This window comes from Gouania willdenowi, unplaced genomic scaffold (genome assembly GCF_900634775.1).
Source record: "Gouania willdenowi unplaced genomic scaffold, fGouWil2.1 scaffold_15_arrow_ctg1, whole genome shotgun sequence".
Classification (NCBI taxonomy): Eukaryota; Metazoa; Chordata; class Actinopteri; order Blenniiformes; family Gobiesocidae; genus Gouania; species Gouania willdenowi.
The window spans coordinates 8,620-29,129 of record NW_021144909.1 but is presented as its reverse complement, the minus strand read 5'-3'; the positions used below and the strand labels follow the sequence as shown (position 1 = coordinate 29,129).

General features: G+C 39.5%; 2 protein-coding genes across 3 annotated transcripts; both read left to right on the top strand.

The window, feature by feature from the left end:
- The first annotated feature begins 591 nt into the window (after positions 1-591).
- LOC114458681 (OTU domain-containing protein 5-A-like) lies at positions 592-11,754 on the top strand. 2 transcript variants are annotated; one of them, XM_028441095.1, is made up of 9 exons: positions 592-1,448; positions 5,309-5,399; positions 8,691-8,755; positions 8,856-9,012; positions 9,103-9,251; positions 10,724-10,909; positions 11,113-11,317; positions 11,392-11,463; positions 11,569-11,754. In XM_028441095.1, exons 1-9 carry the CDS (start codon positions 873-875, stop codon positions 11,697-11,699), a joined length of 1,632 nt encoding a protein of 543 aa, XP_028296896.1. In that variant the 5' UTR covers positions 592-872; the 3' UTR covers positions 11,700-11,754. The 2 variants fall into 2 exon arrangements, with proteins under 2 accessions (XP_028296896.1, XP_028296895.1); XM_028441094.1 differs by having other exon boundaries at positions 5,306-5,399; positions 11,569-11,753.
- Positions 11,755-13,509: 1,755 nt separating this feature from the next.
- On the top strand, positions 13,510-20,345 carry LOC114458683 (serine/threonine-protein kinase pim-2-like). Its single transcript, XM_028441097.1, has 7 exons — positions 13,510-13,708; positions 15,944-16,062; positions 16,150-16,200; positions 18,761-18,969; positions 19,048-19,217; positions 19,908-20,084; positions 20,154-20,345. Exons 1-7 carry the CDS (start codon positions 13,684-13,686, stop codon positions 20,306-20,308), a joined length of 906 nt encoding a protein of 301 aa, XP_028296898.1. The 5' UTR covers positions 13,510-13,683; the 3' UTR covers positions 20,309-20,345.
- The last annotated feature ends 165 nt before the right edge of the window (positions 20,346-20,510 follow it).

The following is a 20,510-nucleotide window of genomic DNA, read 5'->3' as shown; positions in this document are numbered from 1 at the left end:
GCCACTCTAATCCTCTCTCCCTGCTAACCAACACACCACAAACCTTTACTAGGTTTACTGAGTAAACTTTAATTTAACATTATTTCAAGAAGACCGCAGTTTAAATTAAATTAAAATCTGAATGTGTTTAGGATTAACTCAGGCTTGATGAATCCCAGAATGAAATACAATGAAAATACAGCGAAACCATATACATGGGACAACAGTTGTTTATTAAAGACTGAAGACATTGTGATGAAAAACACATTTAAAAACGAAAATTCTTTAGATCTGAAACCAACGCAATCACAGCATTGTTAAGATCAGTGTAACAAACAACTTATGAACACAACTTATCAGAATCAGAATATTTTTTTAAAATACTGTCACTGAGGCTCAGAGAAATTATTACTTGTGAAAAAAGAAACAGTAACGAAGAAAACGTCCATAATTAAATTAAAAAGTCTGATGATTAAATAAAGACACTATATGAACAGTTTTACTAACGTAATCATCTCAAAATAATGAGCGAATGGCTCTCGTTTCACTGTCACATGTTTTCACTCTCTAACGTTTCTGATGTAACAACCAAAACAAAGACGTGCTGACGTCACACGCTACGTCGCACCTGGAAGTGACGCCGCCGTCAGACTGTGTTGATGTTTGGAGAACAGCAGGACCAGGAGAACCAGGACCGGACCAGGACCGGACCAGGACCAGGACCGGGACCAGCGCTGCCTGTTCGACCGGTATTACCGTCGACGAGCCGTTGCTCTCCGTGTCCGCAGAGCCGCAGCGCGGAGCTCAGAGCCGAGCAGAGGCCGGGCCGGAGGCCGCAGGCCGCGCACAGCCGAGCGTTGATCCGGTGAGGGAGGCCCGCGCCCCGCTGCATTATGACCATCCTCCCCAAGAAGAAGCCCAGCTCCGGGGTCTCAGACCACGCCGATGACAGCGACAGGCGGAGCGGTTCCGATCCGCACCAGCACCCTCACACCGGGCGGACCGGAGCCCGACCCAGGGCTTCCCCCCCGCCGTGGTCCTACCAGACAGCCCCGCCCTCGGGCAGGGACGACCGGCGGAGCATCGAAGCGAGCTCCCGGCCTCAGCAGGCCTCTCCGCCGCCCGTCGGCTCCGTGTCCCCGGTCGGCTCTGGCGAAGGTCGCGACAGCAGCGGGGGAATGGGGGCCGGGTCCCGAGGGGAGCTGGTGGTGTCGGCCGGTGGGGTGAGCTGCGGAGGAGGCCTCGGTAGCTGCTGCTCCGGGCCCGGGCTTAGCAAGAGACGGCGGCAGGCGGGCTCCTGCTCCGGGGCGGTGGTAGCGACTCTAGCTGGGGGAGGACAGCCCGGAGGCACCGGACCGGGAGGAGTCGGCTCCAGTCCGGAGACGGAGGAGGGCGCCGGGAACAACAGCGAAGATGAGTACGAGAACGCGGCCCGGCTGCAGTCCGTGGATCCGGCTACGGCCGAGCAGGTACGGAGAGTCCCGAGGCTATTAGCTGCTAATGCTAACGATGCTACACGACAACAAGAGCACAAAAACAAAATAAAACACAACGTTTCATGGGTAGTCAGTATTAGTAATACCTGCTTATGTTTTAACGGAAAACCACGGTAAGCATGATCAATAATTACCATAATAAAATCAATACTTCTGTTTGTTGTTGCTAATGCTAATGGCTACATAACAACGAACACAAAACAACCACAAATACACAAAGTGTGATTAATTAACCTGCAGCGAGGACTTTTATTTTAACCTGAACTCACATATTTACGTGTTATTGAATAGTTTACATTTTAATCCTCCAATAAAAAATATCTTTATTATAGTGTGATCAGGACTCATTTAGACCTTTTTAGTAACCATGGCAACAACACCGACGCACACTTAGCGGCGGAGAACGCTCTGATCAGTTACATTACAGAAGTATATGTCGGTATTTTTGTGATAAACGAAGTGTAAACAAAGCTAATGCTAATCATGCTACACAACAAAAACAACAACACAGAAATATGAAAACAAAAACCAATAAAACACAGGTTTTTTATGGTTAAATTGCAGCAATGAGGTTAACTTTTGTTTAATTGTAATTACAAACCTTTAAATGAGATACAACTCCACATTTATAACCATCATATAAATACATCTCAATAATCAGTTTATTTAAGACTCCGTTTAAAGTTTTAATAATAATCACAGCGACATGTAAATATTTCCATAATTCATCATTCCTTTTAGAGGCCGATAACAATCTTGATGTTTTTGATTTAAAAAATAACTGACATAGTAGCTAATACATGACATGAGAACCTTAATAGTATCCACGGGATAACCACAAACTCTTCTAATAACTAAAATGATCAATAAGAAAATGAGAACTTGTTCATACTGTATTTCAGGAATAAAATCTAACAAATACTCACAGATTAAGTTGTTAAAATGTTAAACAGTAAACATAGATCAATCAAAAAAGGACAAATGTAAACGTTTATAAATCATTACAGCAGATTATAATACACAAAGAACACACGTTCATACATCAACTACACATTAGAGTCAGGCTATTGATCCATGTTCATTAATCAATGATAGATACATGCAGTCTGTTCAACCTTTCAGGCTCTGAAGTCTGAATAAAGTAAACAAAAGCTGAGTTTTGTTGAGATGCACATTTATTCTATTAAAAAACCAACTCCTGATTCTTTTTTGATTTTTTTTTTTTTTTTTTTTTTTAAATAAATTCTGATGTGTTTGTTCCAACTTTTGTTTAGATAGGTTTGTTCCTTTTTTAATTAAACTAAAATTAAATATATATAAAAGAAACACATAAAAAACCCACAAAATGTTTAAAACTAGGGATGTAACGATTCACTCAACTCCCGATACGATTCGATTCTCTCACAGTTTATTTTTTACAAAATGGGACTGTAGACAAATGATGATATAATATAAAATATTCCTTAATTTTTTTGGGAAAAAAATAGAAAATACTGTACTATTTTCCTTTTTATTTTTCATTGTCAAAATAATTCCTGGACAAACTATTCAAAACAATACAATTTAACTAAAAATAAATTTTGAATGAAATAAATAAAGGAATAATACAAATGAAGAAGCCTATTCATTTAAATTCTGGTTCTATAGTAAACAATGCAAAACTGCATAATAGTTCTTTTTCTTTTTAAAAGTGCAACTGAAAATGTATTTTGTGTCTTAACAATTGGACTTTAAAAAAAAAAAAAAAACAGTCTGCACTGTATTTAGGTCAGATATTTGTTTGGACCAGCAGAGGGCGCTAGTGACCCAGTGGTCAGTTGGCATGCAGTTATTCTTGCAGTGAAGAAGAGATGCTATGCTAGCAGACAGAGCTAATAGAAAAACGTGACTTTTACAGATATTCACGTAATATTACAGATATTCTTTCGGTGCTAAAGGAGTAAGGAATCATTTATGAACATGTTTAATAGTAAAAGGCGGCCACAAAGAGAGTAGTAGGAGATCCGTCCGCCGCCTATGCTTCTGGACAAGAGAAGGATAAATATATAGATAAAAAAAGTACTGCGATTCAATTTTTAGAGAATCGATATGAATTGTGATACCTATGAAACGATTTTTTAACTGCCTTACCATTAATCGTTACATCTATTTAAAACACAATATTTTTATGTGCTTAATTTTCTTTACACAAATACAGACGAGTCCCTATGGTTTAGTGGCCTTACTTTGATCCTCATTTCTCCACAACATGAACAGATGTTTGCACTCAGTCTTTTATTCACTAAGGACACTGTTCTCCCATCTGGACTTAAGTTCTTTCACGTTCCTCTGTCCTGTGCGTATTCTGCTGTCCAGGTTCCTGACACGCCTACTGCGCGTAATTCAACCCAAAGCGCATTAGTTTGTGAATGTAAGCAGTCTCAAGCCAAGGGGGCGGACTGAGCTGTGGAGTCATTATTTTCGAGCCGTCTAGAAATCACTGAACATGGAGTTTGTAAATGTCATTGAACTCCGTGAAAATGATAAAGTGGGCTTTTAATTTGAAATGGATTCATTGATAAACAATGTAACAGGTTGATTTGATTAGATTATTGATTAGATTACTGTAGGGTGAAGATTAGACAGAATTTTCTGTCTGAGCAACAGTTAAAATTTCTCTTTTCCCCTCATATTAACGCCAGATTAACGTTTGTTTGTGTGGAAAGCCTGATTTTATTAACTTTCAACATTCCTGCACTCAGAAATAATCAGCGCACATTAGCATAATCATCATCATCATCAATGTTTCACTTGTTATTTACTCTGTCGTGGATCAAACTATGGCTTTACATTTTACACAGTGTTAAAATTGTTTATTTATCCTGACGTCTGTCAGAGTTTCATTGTAACGAGCTGCAGTCGCTGACTCGCACACCGCGAAGGCACGCAGTGACTAACTTAAGTACAGGGAGAGAATAGCGTGCAGCCAGAAACAGTGCCGCTGTGCAGCTTTTCTAACTTTCTCACATGGCAGAATAGAGCCCTACATTTATAGATGTGTTGAGCCTAGGATTTTGTGTTTCAAAATGTCCCAATGTCTATTTAATTTCATCATCATTTCCTGTTTATTTAAGTTACTGATTTTAAACTCCTTGAAAATGACCAAACATGTTAAATAGAGTTAAGATTTAACGACTGTTATTGATTTAGAGAAAAGGGATGGTTATGTTGGAATCACGCGAGATTACACGTTAGCCATAATGTTAAACTTTAGCCTCATGTTTAACAGTAAAAATCCCATGAAAATGTGTGATACGATCCTAAAACATTATTATTATCATTTAATTTGCACTAAACTCCTCACAGTGTGTGATTGGACCTGTCACCAGGTACGGCAGAACAACAAATCGATAAAAATCGACTATTAAGTGTTAGCAATGAATTTCATTATCGATTCATTGTGTTGTGTGATTTATGGTCACTGACAGTGACGCAGAACCGTTTGATTCACCTGCAGAGCTTTGTGTGTGCGCGCGCAGTGTGTGTGCGTGCGTGCAGTGTGTGTTTGTGTGTGCAGTGTGTGTGCACGCGCGCAGTGTTTGTGTGCGTGCGCGCAGTGTTTGTGTGTGCATGTGTGTGTGCGCACCACCAGACGGTCCAGATATAGGAGTTTCACAAGTGGAATTTTCAGTGCTAACTAAGTACACATTAATGTGTAAATGTGTGCAAATGTTTAGAAAAAAATTACCCCTCATCTATTAATTCTATTTTATCAAAATGATTTGTTTTCTAATAGATTTGATGTTTTTTGTGTAATATAGTGTCAAATTAAAGTGTGTGTGTGTGTTTAGCAGGAACACTGGTTTGAAAAAGCTCTCGGGGAAAAGAAAGGATTCGTAATAAAGAAGATGAAGGAGGACGGAGCATGTCTGTTCAGAGCTGTGGGTCAGTCACGCACACACGCACGCACACACACACACACACACACACACTGCACATCCTCTCCTAATCAGCAGATTAACTGCTGACTGTGCAGCATATAGAGTAAAATCTCCAGTTGTTAAAAACTGTAATCTGGATCAAAATGATCCAGGTTTTGTAATCCAGGATCATTTAGTCCATCTAACTTTGATCTCAGTAGTTTAGTGTGGTCCTCTAGGGGGTCCTCAGGGGGGCGCTGTAGCGCCATGTTTCAGCACAAAGAGGTCAATAAATACCTTCATCCCAACAGCTGTGAAACACTTTACCACCACTCAGCACTCTGAGGATTAATGTTTCACTAATGACACATATGTACTTAATTATGTGTATTTGCATATCTTTTATCTCATGTTTATTATATCTCTGTTTGTTTTATATGTGACAAGTTCTGCAAACTAATTATTTCCCCCAGTGGAGACATAAAGAGAAGTTTCAACTTTTTTCTAAATTACCAAATGCTCTAAACTTCTCCTTCGTATTATTATTATTTTTCTTATTCTTTCTATTCTTCATATTATTATTTTCCTTCTTTCCTTCCTGTTTGTTATTTGACCGTTTCGTCCTGATATCCAGCAAACTGGTGGGATCACACTAATCCTAGTCTTTTGGATTATATTTATCCTAATCCTACTAAAAAGTTTTAAACGAAATAAATCAAGGTTTTGAACCAGATTAAAAACCAGGACTGGTGTATGTGATCTAATCCCATGTCAGAATCTGTTTTTGGTTTTTAACAATCGGTTTTCAAGAATTGATCCAAACTATTATCCCAAATGTATTTGTTTATTTGTTTTTTAGCAGGATTATGACTAAAGTGCTTCATGGTTTTTGATCGGATTGTAACCAAAGATAGACTTTAAATAGGCCATGGAAGATTCCATCAAACTTTAGATTCTGTAAAATCTAAAATTACAAAAGCCTTTTAAACTGTTTCTGATTTTTCTGATGTTCAGTTTACAATGTGACAGCTTTTATTTATTACCACTCATTAATGTGAAATATCCATTGATTTAAATTTCCTTTAAACAAAATGATGAATATTAAAGAAGAAATGGAGTAAAAACCTAAAGAAGTGGTTTCTGTTCAGGGGTAGAATACGTACACGTTGTTTAATTGTGAATAATAAGTTTGAACACATTTAAAAATGACTGCAGTCATGTGAAAAAGCAGAGGAAATGAACACAAATATTTGCAATTTAAAGAATGTTTAAACTGTGTCTAAACTCAGCTACATTCGTTAGCGTTAGTGTTAATGTTAGTAACTGTCTATGTGTTCAGTGTTTAACATTAATTTTATATTGTGCACTTTAAGTATAGGATAGTGCAAAAGAAATACTTTTAATGTGTGTGTGTGTTTATAATTGTGCACGTTTAGTTTATTAATGATAAAACAAAAACATTTGATGTTTAAATGTGACAAAGAATGATCAAGTTTCGCTTCCTTTAGTCACAGAAGGAAAGAGAGAGGTTTAAAAAGTCACTAAGAGTGAAACACACACACACACACGGTGGGAGGAAGAGGAAGTTGTTTCTGAATATTTCTAAGAATTGTTGGCGTAAACTGTGAACAGATAGTGTTGCTTACTGGAACCTTAACCGAAGTGTGGCCTCTAACAGGAAACTTGCGCGTGTGTGTCTCTCTCTTGCTCTCTCCCTCTCTTTCTCTCTGAGGTTTTTCTGAATAAGTGTCACTGAGTTCACTGGAGTCCCGCTCTTTCTCGACTCACAGACACCCACAAATATCCCGTATTCAAGCCCCGCCCGCTGATGAAACATCTCGATTGGTCAATCAATGAGAACTAATAATAACAGACTTATGTTAAAACATATTAAATGGTTCTGCTACCTAAACGGTGCTTAAACTGCACTTTAAAAAAATTTAAACTGAATACACTTTGTAAAATACAATACTTTTTATTTTCAGGGCCAAAATAAATACATTATAACCTTAAATACTATATATACAAGTAACATATGGAAATAATGAATAAACAAAAACATTTAAATGATATCCAATAAAGCAATATTATAACTATGTAATACTGGAGATTAATATTGTCATCATGATTTTATTTGTCAATAATCATTAATAGCCTTTGTAAAAAATAAAAAAAAAGTAACTTTATTTCAATTTTTTTTGTTAAAGCTATAGGGAGCCATTTCAAAAGAGTCAAAGAGCCACATGTGGCTCCTGAGCCACAGGTTGCAGTAAACCCCTGAGCTAGCCAATCTGTTGTGTTCCTGTGTAAATGTAAAACTGTGCCTTTTAAATCTGGTGTTAAAGCTTAAGTTCAACATTTTGTTTACAAACACGACACGTTATGAGCTTAACGTTAAACAGAAAGTCAGCGGACACTGAGTTGATGTATAAACGTGTTGTTATCACACGTTGAATGGCAACGATGTTTGCGAAGAGGAAAGGCTGCTGTCATCATCTGTGATGACGTGCGCTACACTAACAGCGTTGGGAGCGGGACACACTTCACTTTGTCTGGGGGGGTCGACACTGGCTGCTGCTGTTGCTGACGTGCTTAGCTCCGGGTGCATTGTTCGTCTTTTAAGTAAACTCCATGTGGTCCTTTATCCTCTTCTGTCAGTTATGAGCAGTGGGTGTGCTGAATCTGCTGAGTAGCGGCACTGACGTCACGATCAACAACTGGGGGGTGGTCGTTCTTATTTGGTCTGATTACTACTGTTTACATCGGACCCATTGGTACCGTGTTTCAGTACCCAACCCTAAACATGTGACATTAGGTGGAAAGGGTTTATAAGTGCTGAAAATGTTTAGAAAGTGGAAAAAATGGGCAGAAAAGGCATTGAAATTTGATGTAGAAGTGTCAGAAATGGGAGTAATGTAGCAAAAATACATTAAAAGGAACAAAAATATAGCAAGAATAAGTGATAAAAATAGGTTCAAATATGGTGAGTTTGGTGTAGTTGGAGAAAAATGGTAAAAATAAGCAAAAATGGGCTAAAATTGTTTAGAAAATATTCTTCGTTTATTGAAGGCATCTGGGAACCCCCTCCCGGTGTTTTGCGACACCAAGTTTGAGAATCCCTGGTTTAGATGATCCAGGAAGTATCTGAAGGTTCTGTAGTTTATTTTGTGTGTGTGTGTGTGTGTGTGTGTGTGTGTGTGTGTGTGTGTGTGTGTGTGTGTGTGTGTGTGTGTGTGTGTGTGTGTGTGTGTGTGTGTGTGTGTGTGTGTGTGTGTGTGTGTGTGTGTGTGTGTGTGTGTGTGTGTGTGTGTTTCAGCTGATCAGGTGTACGGGGATCAGGACATGCATGAAGTGGTCAGGAAACACTGTATGGATTATTTGGTGAGTGTAGGAATCGTAAAATGATTGTCTCTGAGATTGTCTTCTTCTTCCTCTTCTTGTTTTCTATTCACTGATGTTTGGGTGGTGCTGGCTCTTTCAGATGAAGAACGCTGACTACTTCTCCAACTACGTGACGGAGGACTTCACCACCTACATCAACCGTAAGAGGAAAAACAACTGCCATGGCAACCACATAGAGATGCAGGCCATGGCTGAGATGTACAACCGACCAGTGGAGGTTTACCAGAACGGCACAGGTAAGAGCTACCGTCCAATCACAGAGAAGCTCCATCCTCAGCCTCCTGGCCCCACCCACCAACACCCTCCTCTGTCTCCTCCTCCCTCAGAGCCAATCAACACCTTCCACGGCATCCACCAGAACAACGACGAGCCAATCAGAGTGAGCTACCACAGAAACATCCACTACAACTCTGTGGTCAACCCCAACAAGGCCACCATAGGGGTGGGCCTGGGGCTGCCAGCGTTTAAACCAGGGGTAAGCCCCACCCACCAACACTGGTTATTACTGAGACTATTGTAAGATCTCATCATGACATCATCACTGACCTTAAAGGACATTCTGACATCAGGAAGTAAGAGTCGACCAATCACAGAACAACAAATCAAACCGGATTCTCACAAAACTCATGACAGAGAAGAGGGGAATTCTAGAAAGTGGGTTATGTTGGAACTCTGAGTATCCCATTCTTTAAAGTGAGGTATGTTCTTCTCTGAGTCTGTTGCCATGGTAACATTCTCCATGAACTGAACCTGCTCACTGGCAGGTTTTGTCTAAGAAACTCTGGGTTTCTACCTGGCTCCGCCCACCTGAACAGTGCTTCTCAAGGAACAATTTAATTTACCATGACACTCTTCTCTGACACACATTAGTAACATCACACACCACAAACGTGCTCACATCGTTATTAATGTTTCCTTTTTTTGTTTGTTTGCAAATGATAGTTCACTTTCTAACATTGTGAATGCAGAAAATTTAGTGAACGACACTGAGAGGTTGATCTGCATTAAAAAAAATTTTTGGGATGTCCAGACGAGTCTGACTGCATTCAATTCAAAATCAATGTAAATGACGTGACATCAAGCGGCCGTCACTGTAGAGCTGAGGCTGCACTGAGAGGGCTGTACACTTCCTCTATTTACTGGGTACAAATGAAAGTGGAATACACCTTGAATAAACCTTTTAAATTCTAAGTATATTTTGAGTGAACGTCATCCCTGAGTAACTCTGTAAGTTGATCATTTAAACCGTAAGTACAAGTGGAGTTGTCTATGAAAAGTGCTGTAAATGTACGACTGTAGAAAAAGTGATCAGCCCTCTCAGTGCTGCAGCCTCGGCTCCTCAGACACATTTTAATCATATTATTTCCCTGTCGTCACTGGAGTGATGAAGTGATGAAGCGACCAAAAAGCGAGACAATGTTCAAGCGACTCATCACGGGCGATTTAAGCGACTGTAGTTGCTGAAGTGGCGTTCTGTGTGAACGCCTTTAGAACAGGTTCATATTCCCCTATAAACACCTGCTTATTTCACCCATCTGGGTGAATAAATCACCCTCTTCAGGGTGGTTGCTATGGTAGTTCATGTTATCTTTGATCCATTGATGATGGCTTTTTATCGCACTCGTGCGTGTGAGTAACCCAAGGTTTACATACTCAGGGTTGATTGACCCACTTCAAACCAGCTGTAATGGAATCAGATACCCAGAGTTTTCCAACACAGGGTATGTTGACCCAGAGTTTATGGATAAACTCAGTTTGTTGAACCTCCTTTCTGGAATATACCTCAGAAATTCTGTTTCATTCATACATTATTATTATTATTGTTGTTATTATTATTATTATTACTACCTTAGTCAGCTCTAATTTCACTTCCTCCTCACCTGTTCAAATCTTTGGTTTATGATTGGCTGCCTGCTGACTCACCTGTTATTTGTCCCTCCCCCCCAGTACGCCGACCAGTCCCTGATGAAGTCGGCCATTAAGACGTCCGAGGAGTCGTGGATCGAGCAGCAGATGTTGGAGGATAAGAAGAGAGCGACGGACTGGGAGGCAACGAACGAGGCCATAGAGGAGCAGGTGGCACGAGAATCATACCTGCAATGGCTCCAGGACCAGGAGAAACAGGCCCGACAGGTGAGATTACATTACATTAGGTAGAATTTATTGTCATTGTACAAGTCATACAATGAAACTGTAGCAGCTTGAAATAGTGTTACGATAGAAAAAATAAAATAACAATAAAATGTTAATAAGTTAAAAGCACATAGATATGTACTCACAGTGCTAACCACAGGTGAGAGAGTTTACAGGTTCTCTTCCTCCTCCTCCTCCTCCAGCCTCGTAAAGCTAGTGCTACATGTAGTTCAGCCACAGCTGCTGCCTCCAGTGGATTTGACGATTGGAGCGCCCGGTCGCCACGGCAACGGGACTCTGACCCCTCCCACTCTGACCTCCCCGCGCCCCCCTCCACCATCAACAAACCTCCGTCACCTGCTGGAGCTGCACTTATCCTCAGTAAACCCCCCTCCCCCTGTGCTCCAGGTAACACACACACACACACACATGCGCACACACACAAACACACTGAACTCTAATGTGTGTGTATGTGTGTGTAGGTCCCAGTAATCAGAGTCGTCATCATTTGGAGTACAGAGCCATCATGCAGGAGATGTCCCCCACAGCATTTGGTGAGACATGCACACACGCACAATCAATCCACGAGAACGTTTCTTTCCTTCCGTGTGCTTTTTTCACATTTATTATTATCATTTTTGTGTGTGCGTGTGTGTCAGGTTTGACTGACTGGGAGGACGATGAGATCCTGGCGTCTGTTCTGGCCGTGTCTCAGCAGGAGTACCTGGACAGCATCAAACACCAGAGCGCCGTTCACCGCGAGAGAGAACCATCACCGGACAGCAGCTGATGACACACACACACACACATACACACACTCACACTCGACCCCTCTTCTGACACTGAAGGGAAAAATAAACCCCACAAAGATGCACACATTGATTTTCTGTTTTTGGTTTCCATTGGATTAAGCCCCGCCCCCTCATTCATTCACGTTAATATTGTCCAATAGAATCCAGCCGTTGCTAACAGGCTGGTTGATTTCAATGGAGAATGCTAATCGTTTTAGACGTTAGCGTGTTTTCGCCTGAAGTCTTACTGAGCTTTTGTCTGCTGACTCAGCAGATTAACCAAGGACATAACGCGAGTAGCATTAGCTGCTAAGTGTCTGGTTAGCACAATGAAGCTAATCCGACACATTCGGTTCAATCTTAAATTATCCATTTCCTGCATTTTTTTAAATTTCCACTTTTTAGGTTTTTAGTGCCGCAGCTTTTTAAGTCTCCATCACTGAACGTAATCAGGGTCAAAGTTGTCGCACGCCGTCCGTTACGTTAACTTAAACATGTTAGCTTACACTCGCTAGCAGCGTTGTGTTTGCTCAGCTCTGCCCCTGCTGGATGTTTTTATTTTCTATGCCTTTTAACAGGCGACGCATCACAACATGCTCCGCCCTTCCACCCAGAGCCCCCTCTCCCCCCGCCATCAGTCTGGATCTTCATCACCGTCGTCATCATCATCATGGGACTTATTTAGCTGCATGTTTAACTGACCACAACCAATATCATTAGAGAGAAAACAAACTAGAGAATTGTCATACTTATCCTCTTAATGATTGATTCTTGTTGTTATGATGAATAATATAAGTTTGTTTTATTTTATTTTCCTCGTTTGGGATGAAAAAACTTTTTTCTTGGAATAAAAATGAAGAAAATGTTTCTGAAATCATTTTTCTTTGGGTTTCTTTGGGGCCCACTGAAACCATGACCACACTCTGATGTCACTTCCTCCTGTAAAAGGTCTAAACAGTCCCAGGATAACACAGTGCTGAACATTTTCTAAACACAGAGGTCCTGGTTAGACCTTGTCCTGCACTTAAATTTACAAGGCAAATACATAATTGAAAATTGAAAAAATTGGCAAAAATCACAACCTGTATCTGGATTTGTTGACAAGTTTGTTCTATTCACCAATTAAATTGAAAGTAATAATGCAGGAAAAACAGAAGACTGACCTTGAGTGAAGGTCAAGGTCACACATTGAAAGGGAATGTTGTTCATCGTAATCTGTGGCCAAGTTATAAGGAAAAAAGTTTTCTTTTGGGTTTTTTTTTTTGTGATATCGTGAATTTTAACCCCTACCAATGTTTTTACTGGTAAGTCGTACAGATTTGGTCCAATTAAATAAAATACTCCACTTGCCATGAGCCTAATAATATGCTAGTTTAAAGTTGGGGTTAGTTTACCATGTCAACTTTAACCTGCCCTCAAAAGCATTTGAACTTGTGTGTTTGAGGCCATTTTTTTTTTTAAGATAATGAAAATGTTTAATTTCTTATTAGTTATTTGTTTAAAGTTCATATTAGTTGCAGATGTTAACTTGTTTATTTCTAAAGTGTGTTTTTCTGCCCCAAACCTTTATGGTCCTCACAAAGATAGAAAGAGGAGTTTGTGGAAACGGTTGGTTTTTTTTTTTATAATAACATTTATGAATATTCATGAGCGCGACACAGCCGCCTTCTGATTGGCTCTGCGGTTCAAAACATTGAGCACATTGCTGTGCGCTGATAGGACGTAGTGAGAGAAAGTGGGCGTTGCCTGAGTAGAGTTTATAAAGGCGGATCAAAAACACTAACGTTCCGCAGTCACACCGCAGTCATTAGACAGAACTTATCATCGATATTTAAACATTTCTAGTCTGAAAAACACTAAGTTTGACTTTTTAAATCAGCGCGAGAAAAGAAAATTAATTTGTTGTTCAGTAAAAGCTTCGAAAAGTGACTTTTTTCCGCCATAGCGAATCAGCGAAATGGATTTTATTCACTAACAACTGACATGGAGCCAAAGGACGGGAAACACGGTGAGAAAACTAATAATCAGATAGTTATCATTAAAGTCACTAATAATCAGTTATCATTAAACACACTAATAATCAGATAGTTATCATTAAAGTCACTAATAATCAGTTATAATTAAACACACTAATAATCAGATAGTTCATCTGTATTAAATTCAGAATGTAACCGGAAGTGTTGGATTAGGATTTGAGTTGATTTCAGTTTTATTTCGTTATTCTTCAGAAAAACGAAAGGATGTAGCTAAAGCTTATCCACAACAAACTTAACAAGGCTCTTTAAATAATATCACAGAAAATAACTAGGAAACTAATATCACTATTTTATTTATTTATTTTACAATGCACATTAAATATATAGTCTACACGTATTTTTATATATACAGTTATACATGCACATCAAACATATACGTGCGTACACACACATATACACACATATATATGCTTGTACTTATATTAATATTTTGCTATTTCATATTTACTACACAAATTGCATTAATTAAAATTTAAATACGAAATATAGTGTGAAATATTTCAGTTATTTCGTTCGTTTATCCTAGTGATACAACAGGAAGTGAGTCTGATTCTCTTTAGTGTTCAAACTTTCCCACGGTTTCAGGACAACACATACACACATACACATACACAGCACATTTTCTAATAACTTAGATTAGTGGTTCTCAAACTGAGGTCCGAGGCGTAGCTTGGGGGTTGGTGAAGTGTGTGTGTTATCATCACAAAGTGTGTACAACCACTAAAAAACAATCACTGAAGTGTGACGTGTGTCTCAATGGATTTAAAATTGTGCAAAACATGTAATTGTTTGTGTATTTGTATTTAAATAAACTAGTACATTACCCGTCAGAAGTATGTATTCATATAGTGGGAGGAGCTTAAGTAGAGTTGTCAATTTTATAAATACATATATATATATATTAGGGATGTAACGATTCACTCAACTCCCGATACGATTCGATTCACAATACGATTCTCTCACAATTTATTTTACAAAATGGGACTGTACATAAATGACTGAAAAATATTCTTTTATTTTTTTTTGGGAAAATACAGTACAATTTTTTTTTTATTTTTCATTGTCAAAAGAATCCCTTGATAAACTATTCAAAACAATGCAATCTAACTAAAAATAAATCTTGAATGAAATAAATAAAGGAATAATACAAATGAAGAAGCCTATCAATTTAAATGATGGTTCTATAGTAAACAATGCAAAACTGCATAATAGTTATTGTTCTTTTAAAAGTGCAACTGAAAATGTATTTTGTGCCTTAACAATTGAAAAAAAAAAAAACAGTCTGCATTGTATTTGCGTCATATTTGTTTGAACCAGCAGAGGGCGCTGGTAACACAGTGGTCGGTTGGCATGCAGATATTCTTGCAGTGAAGAAGAGATGCTATGCTAGCAGACAGAGCTAATAGAAAAACGTGACTTTTACAGATATTCCCGTAATATTACAGATATTCTTTCGGTGCTAAAGGGGTAAGGAATCATTTATTAACATATTTAAGAGTAGAAGGCAGCCAGAAAGAAAGTATTAGCAAATTTCGCTCGCCGCCAACACTTCTGGATAAAAAAAAGTACTGTGATTCAATTTTCACAGCATCGATGTGAACCTTGAAACCTATGAATCGATTTTTATGTATCTTTCTGTTGTGTTTTGATACATTTTTTGTATAATTATTGTTTTTTGTTGCCATTGTAGTGTGATTCTGGAGTCATTTTGTGTATGTTTTGTATAAATATTTTGTTTTGTGTGTTTTGAGTCATTTTTATATTTTTCTTGTCGTTTGGTGTATTTTTCTGTAATATATGTTTTTTTGGAGTCATTTTGTGTATTTTAGTGCATTTCTGTTGTCGTTTTGTACTTTTTGTATAAATATTGTTTTGTTTTTTTGTTATATTTTACTCATCATAGTATATTTTTATTATACATACCTTATGTGTGGTGAGGGCGTGTTTTGAGATGTGTGTGTGGAACGTTGTGAAACATAATCGCCAATAAGGAACAGTCAAAAAGTATGTTTCCTCAAAAGTGAAGTCCACAGGAAGTCAAAACTTGTGAAGAGCCTTAAACTATCTTCTTCTCTCACTCGTGTGTCTGCTTGGCTGTGTGCCAGACCAGTACAGGAACTCTTTTCAGTTATTTCATACTACAAAAACCCTAAATATTTAGGTAGAAAAAAATACATTATTTCATTGGTTGTGTGTGTGTGTATCAGTGGTGGAGCACTTCCTGGAGGAGGAGCACTTCCTGAGGCGTTACGCTCTGGGCGCTCTGATTGGCAGCGGTGGCTTCGGTTCAGTGTTTTCTGGACAGAGACTTTCAGACGGACTTCAGGTTAGAGCGATGACATCATCAGTTACAGGTGAAGGCATGGGAATCAAACCCTCACCCCCTCCCCTCTCCTCCCCTCCCTCTCCTCAGGTCGCCATCAAACAGGTGTCACATGACAGCGTGGGAACGTGGAGCCGCCTGGTGAGTTTCTGTCCAATCAGCAGCCACGGTTCTCCCGTTCTTGTCTCACATTTTATGTGACTGTTTTTCCATGTTTTCTTTAGACGAGATGATACTGAAATGTTTGTACAGCACTTTGTGGTTTTTACCTGTGAAAGGGGCTCTATTACGGTGGCTGAGAAGTGCAAAACACATTTACTAATACCACAACACGTTTACAAATTATTGCAAAACTTTTACAAATTCCACAACATGTTTACAAATTATTGCAAAACTTTTACAAATTCCACAACACGTTTACAAATTATTGCAAAACTTTTACAAATTCCACAACACATTTAAAAATTTGAAAACAAATATACATAATTATTAAAAAAAAAAATGCAAATAGCAAAACACTTTCTCAAATGTTGAGACTGATTTACAAATCTTTTGTAAGAGTTGTGGCCATTTGTAAAAGTTTTGCAATAATTTGTAAATTGGTGGTATCTGTAAATGTGTTTTGCACCATACTCTATAAATAAAGTTTATTTACTTTGTTGGTTAAAGGAAAGGGCTCTTATATTGAAAGGAAAGGATGAGAGTGAGTGAGAGTGATATTATTGGATAAATTGATCCTTCACTTCAGGTTTTTACTGGCTAGGAATCACTGAGCTAAACTCTACCCCCTGCTGTGCACTCAGGGGGTAGACACAGGTGGGCGGGGCCTCCCCCTCTGACATCACAGCTCAGGAAATTCCACAATGTTGCTTTGGGTTTCCCCTGAAAGCAACACACACACACACACACACACACACACACACACACACACACACACACACACACTGAACACTATTTAAATCTATCTATGAAAGCAAGGAATCTATGTCTGTGTGTGTGTGTGTGTGTTCCTCAAAATATCTCTGTGAATCAAGCTCAGATTGACCTAAGACTTTCAACATGGCTCAAAGGTGTGCAACGTTGGATTTGTTTGGACTGCAATGATACCATTAATAAATTATTTCATAAAATTGTCTTATATGCAGCTTTGCAGAACAGCTCAATGTTAACATGTAGTCATGGTAACTCAGGATAAGATGAAAGCTGTGTAGAATCTACCACTTTTCTATAGCAATATATACTTCCTATGGGCGCTGCACTAGTTTTATTAAACACACTTTGGATCAGTGACGTTAAATAACGGTGTTTTCACCTGTAAACTACGACAGCTGGTAGTTTTTCAAAATAAAACTCCAACTCTCTGAGGAACTTTAGAGTAACTAACTTGTCTGACCTGCTACTAGGGTGGAATTATTATTTTTTTTTTTAAATACCTTGATTATGGGCGGGGCTCCTGGAGCAGTTAAGACATGCCCACTCTATACTACTATAAAATCTTTGGTTACATTATATTTTTTAATTGGGAAATAGTTATTCCTAATTAAATTATTTGAAATGAGTGTTCTGCTTTGTGTTTACATGGAAATGTTAAGTCCCGAATTGAGGTTTATATTTGGAAAAACACACAACAAACAGCAATTTTATTGTGATATTACATGACGCGATTTCGAAATCGCGGAGGCACGCGATTTTGATTTGCCGTTTGGTAGATTTTTTTTTTTTTGTCTGCACATGCTGTCAAAGGTCAACACTACAAGCAGTGCAATCTTTGTCAGACAGCAATGCTTTTTTTTTTTTTTTTTTGTTATTGCAATTAAATAAATTGCATTATTTTAATTGCTCCCATTCAATCCATTCAATACATTTGTGACCACACACAGCCTGTCCGCCAGATGGCGGTAATGCGCCCGCATCAGGATTTTACTTTGAAAGTAATATTTCATTTAAACAAAAAGATATATCATTGTCTAGTTTTTTATTAATCAATGACCAGTAATGCCTAAAGTACATTTTTGTTATTTATTGTGGTGAACAGAGGAAAAATCGCAGTAAAATCGAAATCACAATATTGATTGCAAAAAATTGCAATTTTGCTTTTGGTCAAAATCGTTCAGCCCTAGTAGGTTTGAAGCAGTAGCTCGACACTAACACATGGTTTCACGGAGCAGAAGATAAAGCATTAGTGAAGCTCTGGTGCTTCATGCCTCGATGAAGCCTGTTCTGTTTGCCGAGGTCCGTGTGTGTAATAAGTCCATGTGAATGTCCGCACGTTTATTCTTCCATCCATTCACTCTTTTCATTAAATCCATGTCTTCTAGGCTTCTTATTAAATAATTGGTCTTGGCTGGAGTCTGGGCGGCCATCTTGGATTATGTCGTCACCAGCACAGAATTCACTGTTTACAAGAAAGAGGAATCATTTAATTTGGAAATAAAATCATAATAAACCAGCCACCTAATTCGGATTGAAGTTTATTTCTGAATTACATTTGCATTAGAAAATAAGAATCTGGTTCTCAGCCAATAGAAACATTAAGATTGTAATATCCTGGTTTCAACCCATAAAGGGCAGTTGCTCTGATATTTTACAACTAAATATGATAACTTGAAATAATTTGACTAAAAGTTTGTTTTCAGCAGAAAAAAGTGTTTTGTGTTTATTTAAATCTTAAGTTTTGAATGATTTGTTGCTCCTCCCACAGCCGGGCGTGGCTCAGCCCGTTCCCATGGAGGTGTGTCTGCTGCAGCGCCTCTCAGAGGGCGGAGGTCACGTGGGCGTGGTCCGGCTGCTGGACTGGGCGGAGGTGAAGGGGCGGGGCTTCCTGCTGGTGATGGAGCGTCCGCCTCACAGTCAGGATCTGTTTGACTTTATCACAGAGAGAGGAGCTCTGAGCGAGAGCCTAGCACGCAGGTTAGCATTAGGAGTGTCACTAACTGCTAAACGCTAACTGACCAGTAAAACCAATGTAACCAGTGTGTCTCTGTGTAGGATCTTTGCTCAGGTGGTCCGTGCGCTGCTCTACGTGCACGCTCGTGGCGTTCTACACAGAGACATTAAGGATGAGAACATTGTGTTGGACATGAGAACCCTGGAGGTGAAGATCATAGACTTTGGATCAGGAGCTGTTCTCACAGACACGCCCTACGCCTGCTTCCAGGGTCAGTAGACACACATTAGAGTGAGACAATGCATTGATTATTAGATCAATCATGATTCAGGCGAGTGTGTTTGACTTTTAAAGCTACAGTTACTGAGCGTGAGATTCACTCATCAGGATTAAAAACTAGAGTTTGGAAGAATCCATTGATGTTTCCTATTATTTCATAGTTGTCTGAGAGATTTGTTCATTACTGTCACCAGGACCTCAGTGAGAGAACATTCTCTTAAGATAATATTTTTCTTTTGTAATCTGATTACTGTTGGATTTGGTTATTTGACATAGATAATGATAATGGAGTTACATTTGTTTAATTACTTTAATTAATGATACCGACACATAAACCTTATTTAAAAGTATTAAGTAGCCACAAAGTGAGGAAAAGATGCATCAAAAATATGATAATCATTGAATAATAGAACCTTAGAGGGGACGGCCCTAGAGGGGACGGCCCGAGAGGGGACGGCCCGAGAGGGGACGGCCCTAGAGGGGACGGCCCTAGAGGGGACGGCCTTAGAGGGGACGGCCTTAGAGGGGACGGCCTTAGAGGGGACGGCCTTAGAGGGGAAGGCCCTACCTGACGCTGCATTCAGGGTCAGTAGTGAGTGTTTTATTGGGTTTAATCATGGACCAATCAATGTGATGTCAGTGTGGCCACACCCTGATCCTGATGCCTGTTTCTGATTGGCAGGTACGCGGGTGTACAGCCCCCCTGAGTGGGTGGAGTCAGGGTGTTACCGGGCCCTCCCCCTCACCGTGTGGTCCCTGGGTGTTCTGCTCTTCAACATGTTGGAGGGAGACATTCCGTTTCACTCTGACCTCAGCATCGTTAGAGCCACGCCCAGGTTCACACTAAGGCTCTCTAAAGGTCAGAGGTCAATATCTACACTCTGTGTGTGTATTAATGTGTGTTAATGTGTCTGTTGTGCGTCCACAGACTGTCAGTCCCTCGTCCGATGGTGCCTATCGTTGGATCCTGCCGCTCGTCCAACGCTGCAGGACATACTGTCCCACCCCTGGATGGAGGAGGGGGAGGAGCTAGGAGCAGAGCAGGAGGAGCTCGGAGCAGAGCGGGGCTCTTCGTCTCTGTGAGGAGCTCAGAGCAGAGCAGGATTATTTATTGTTTCCACCAACGCAAAGTTTTTAGTTTTGTTTTTTTGCCGACTCAGCGCTGGTCACGCAAAGGTCAGCGTTGTTAAAGTTTCTACTTCCTGTCGCTGTTTGGAGTCTCCGCCCCCTGATGCAAACACTGAAGAACGAAGACGGAATATTTTGTGCTAAAGTCTGAACTCTG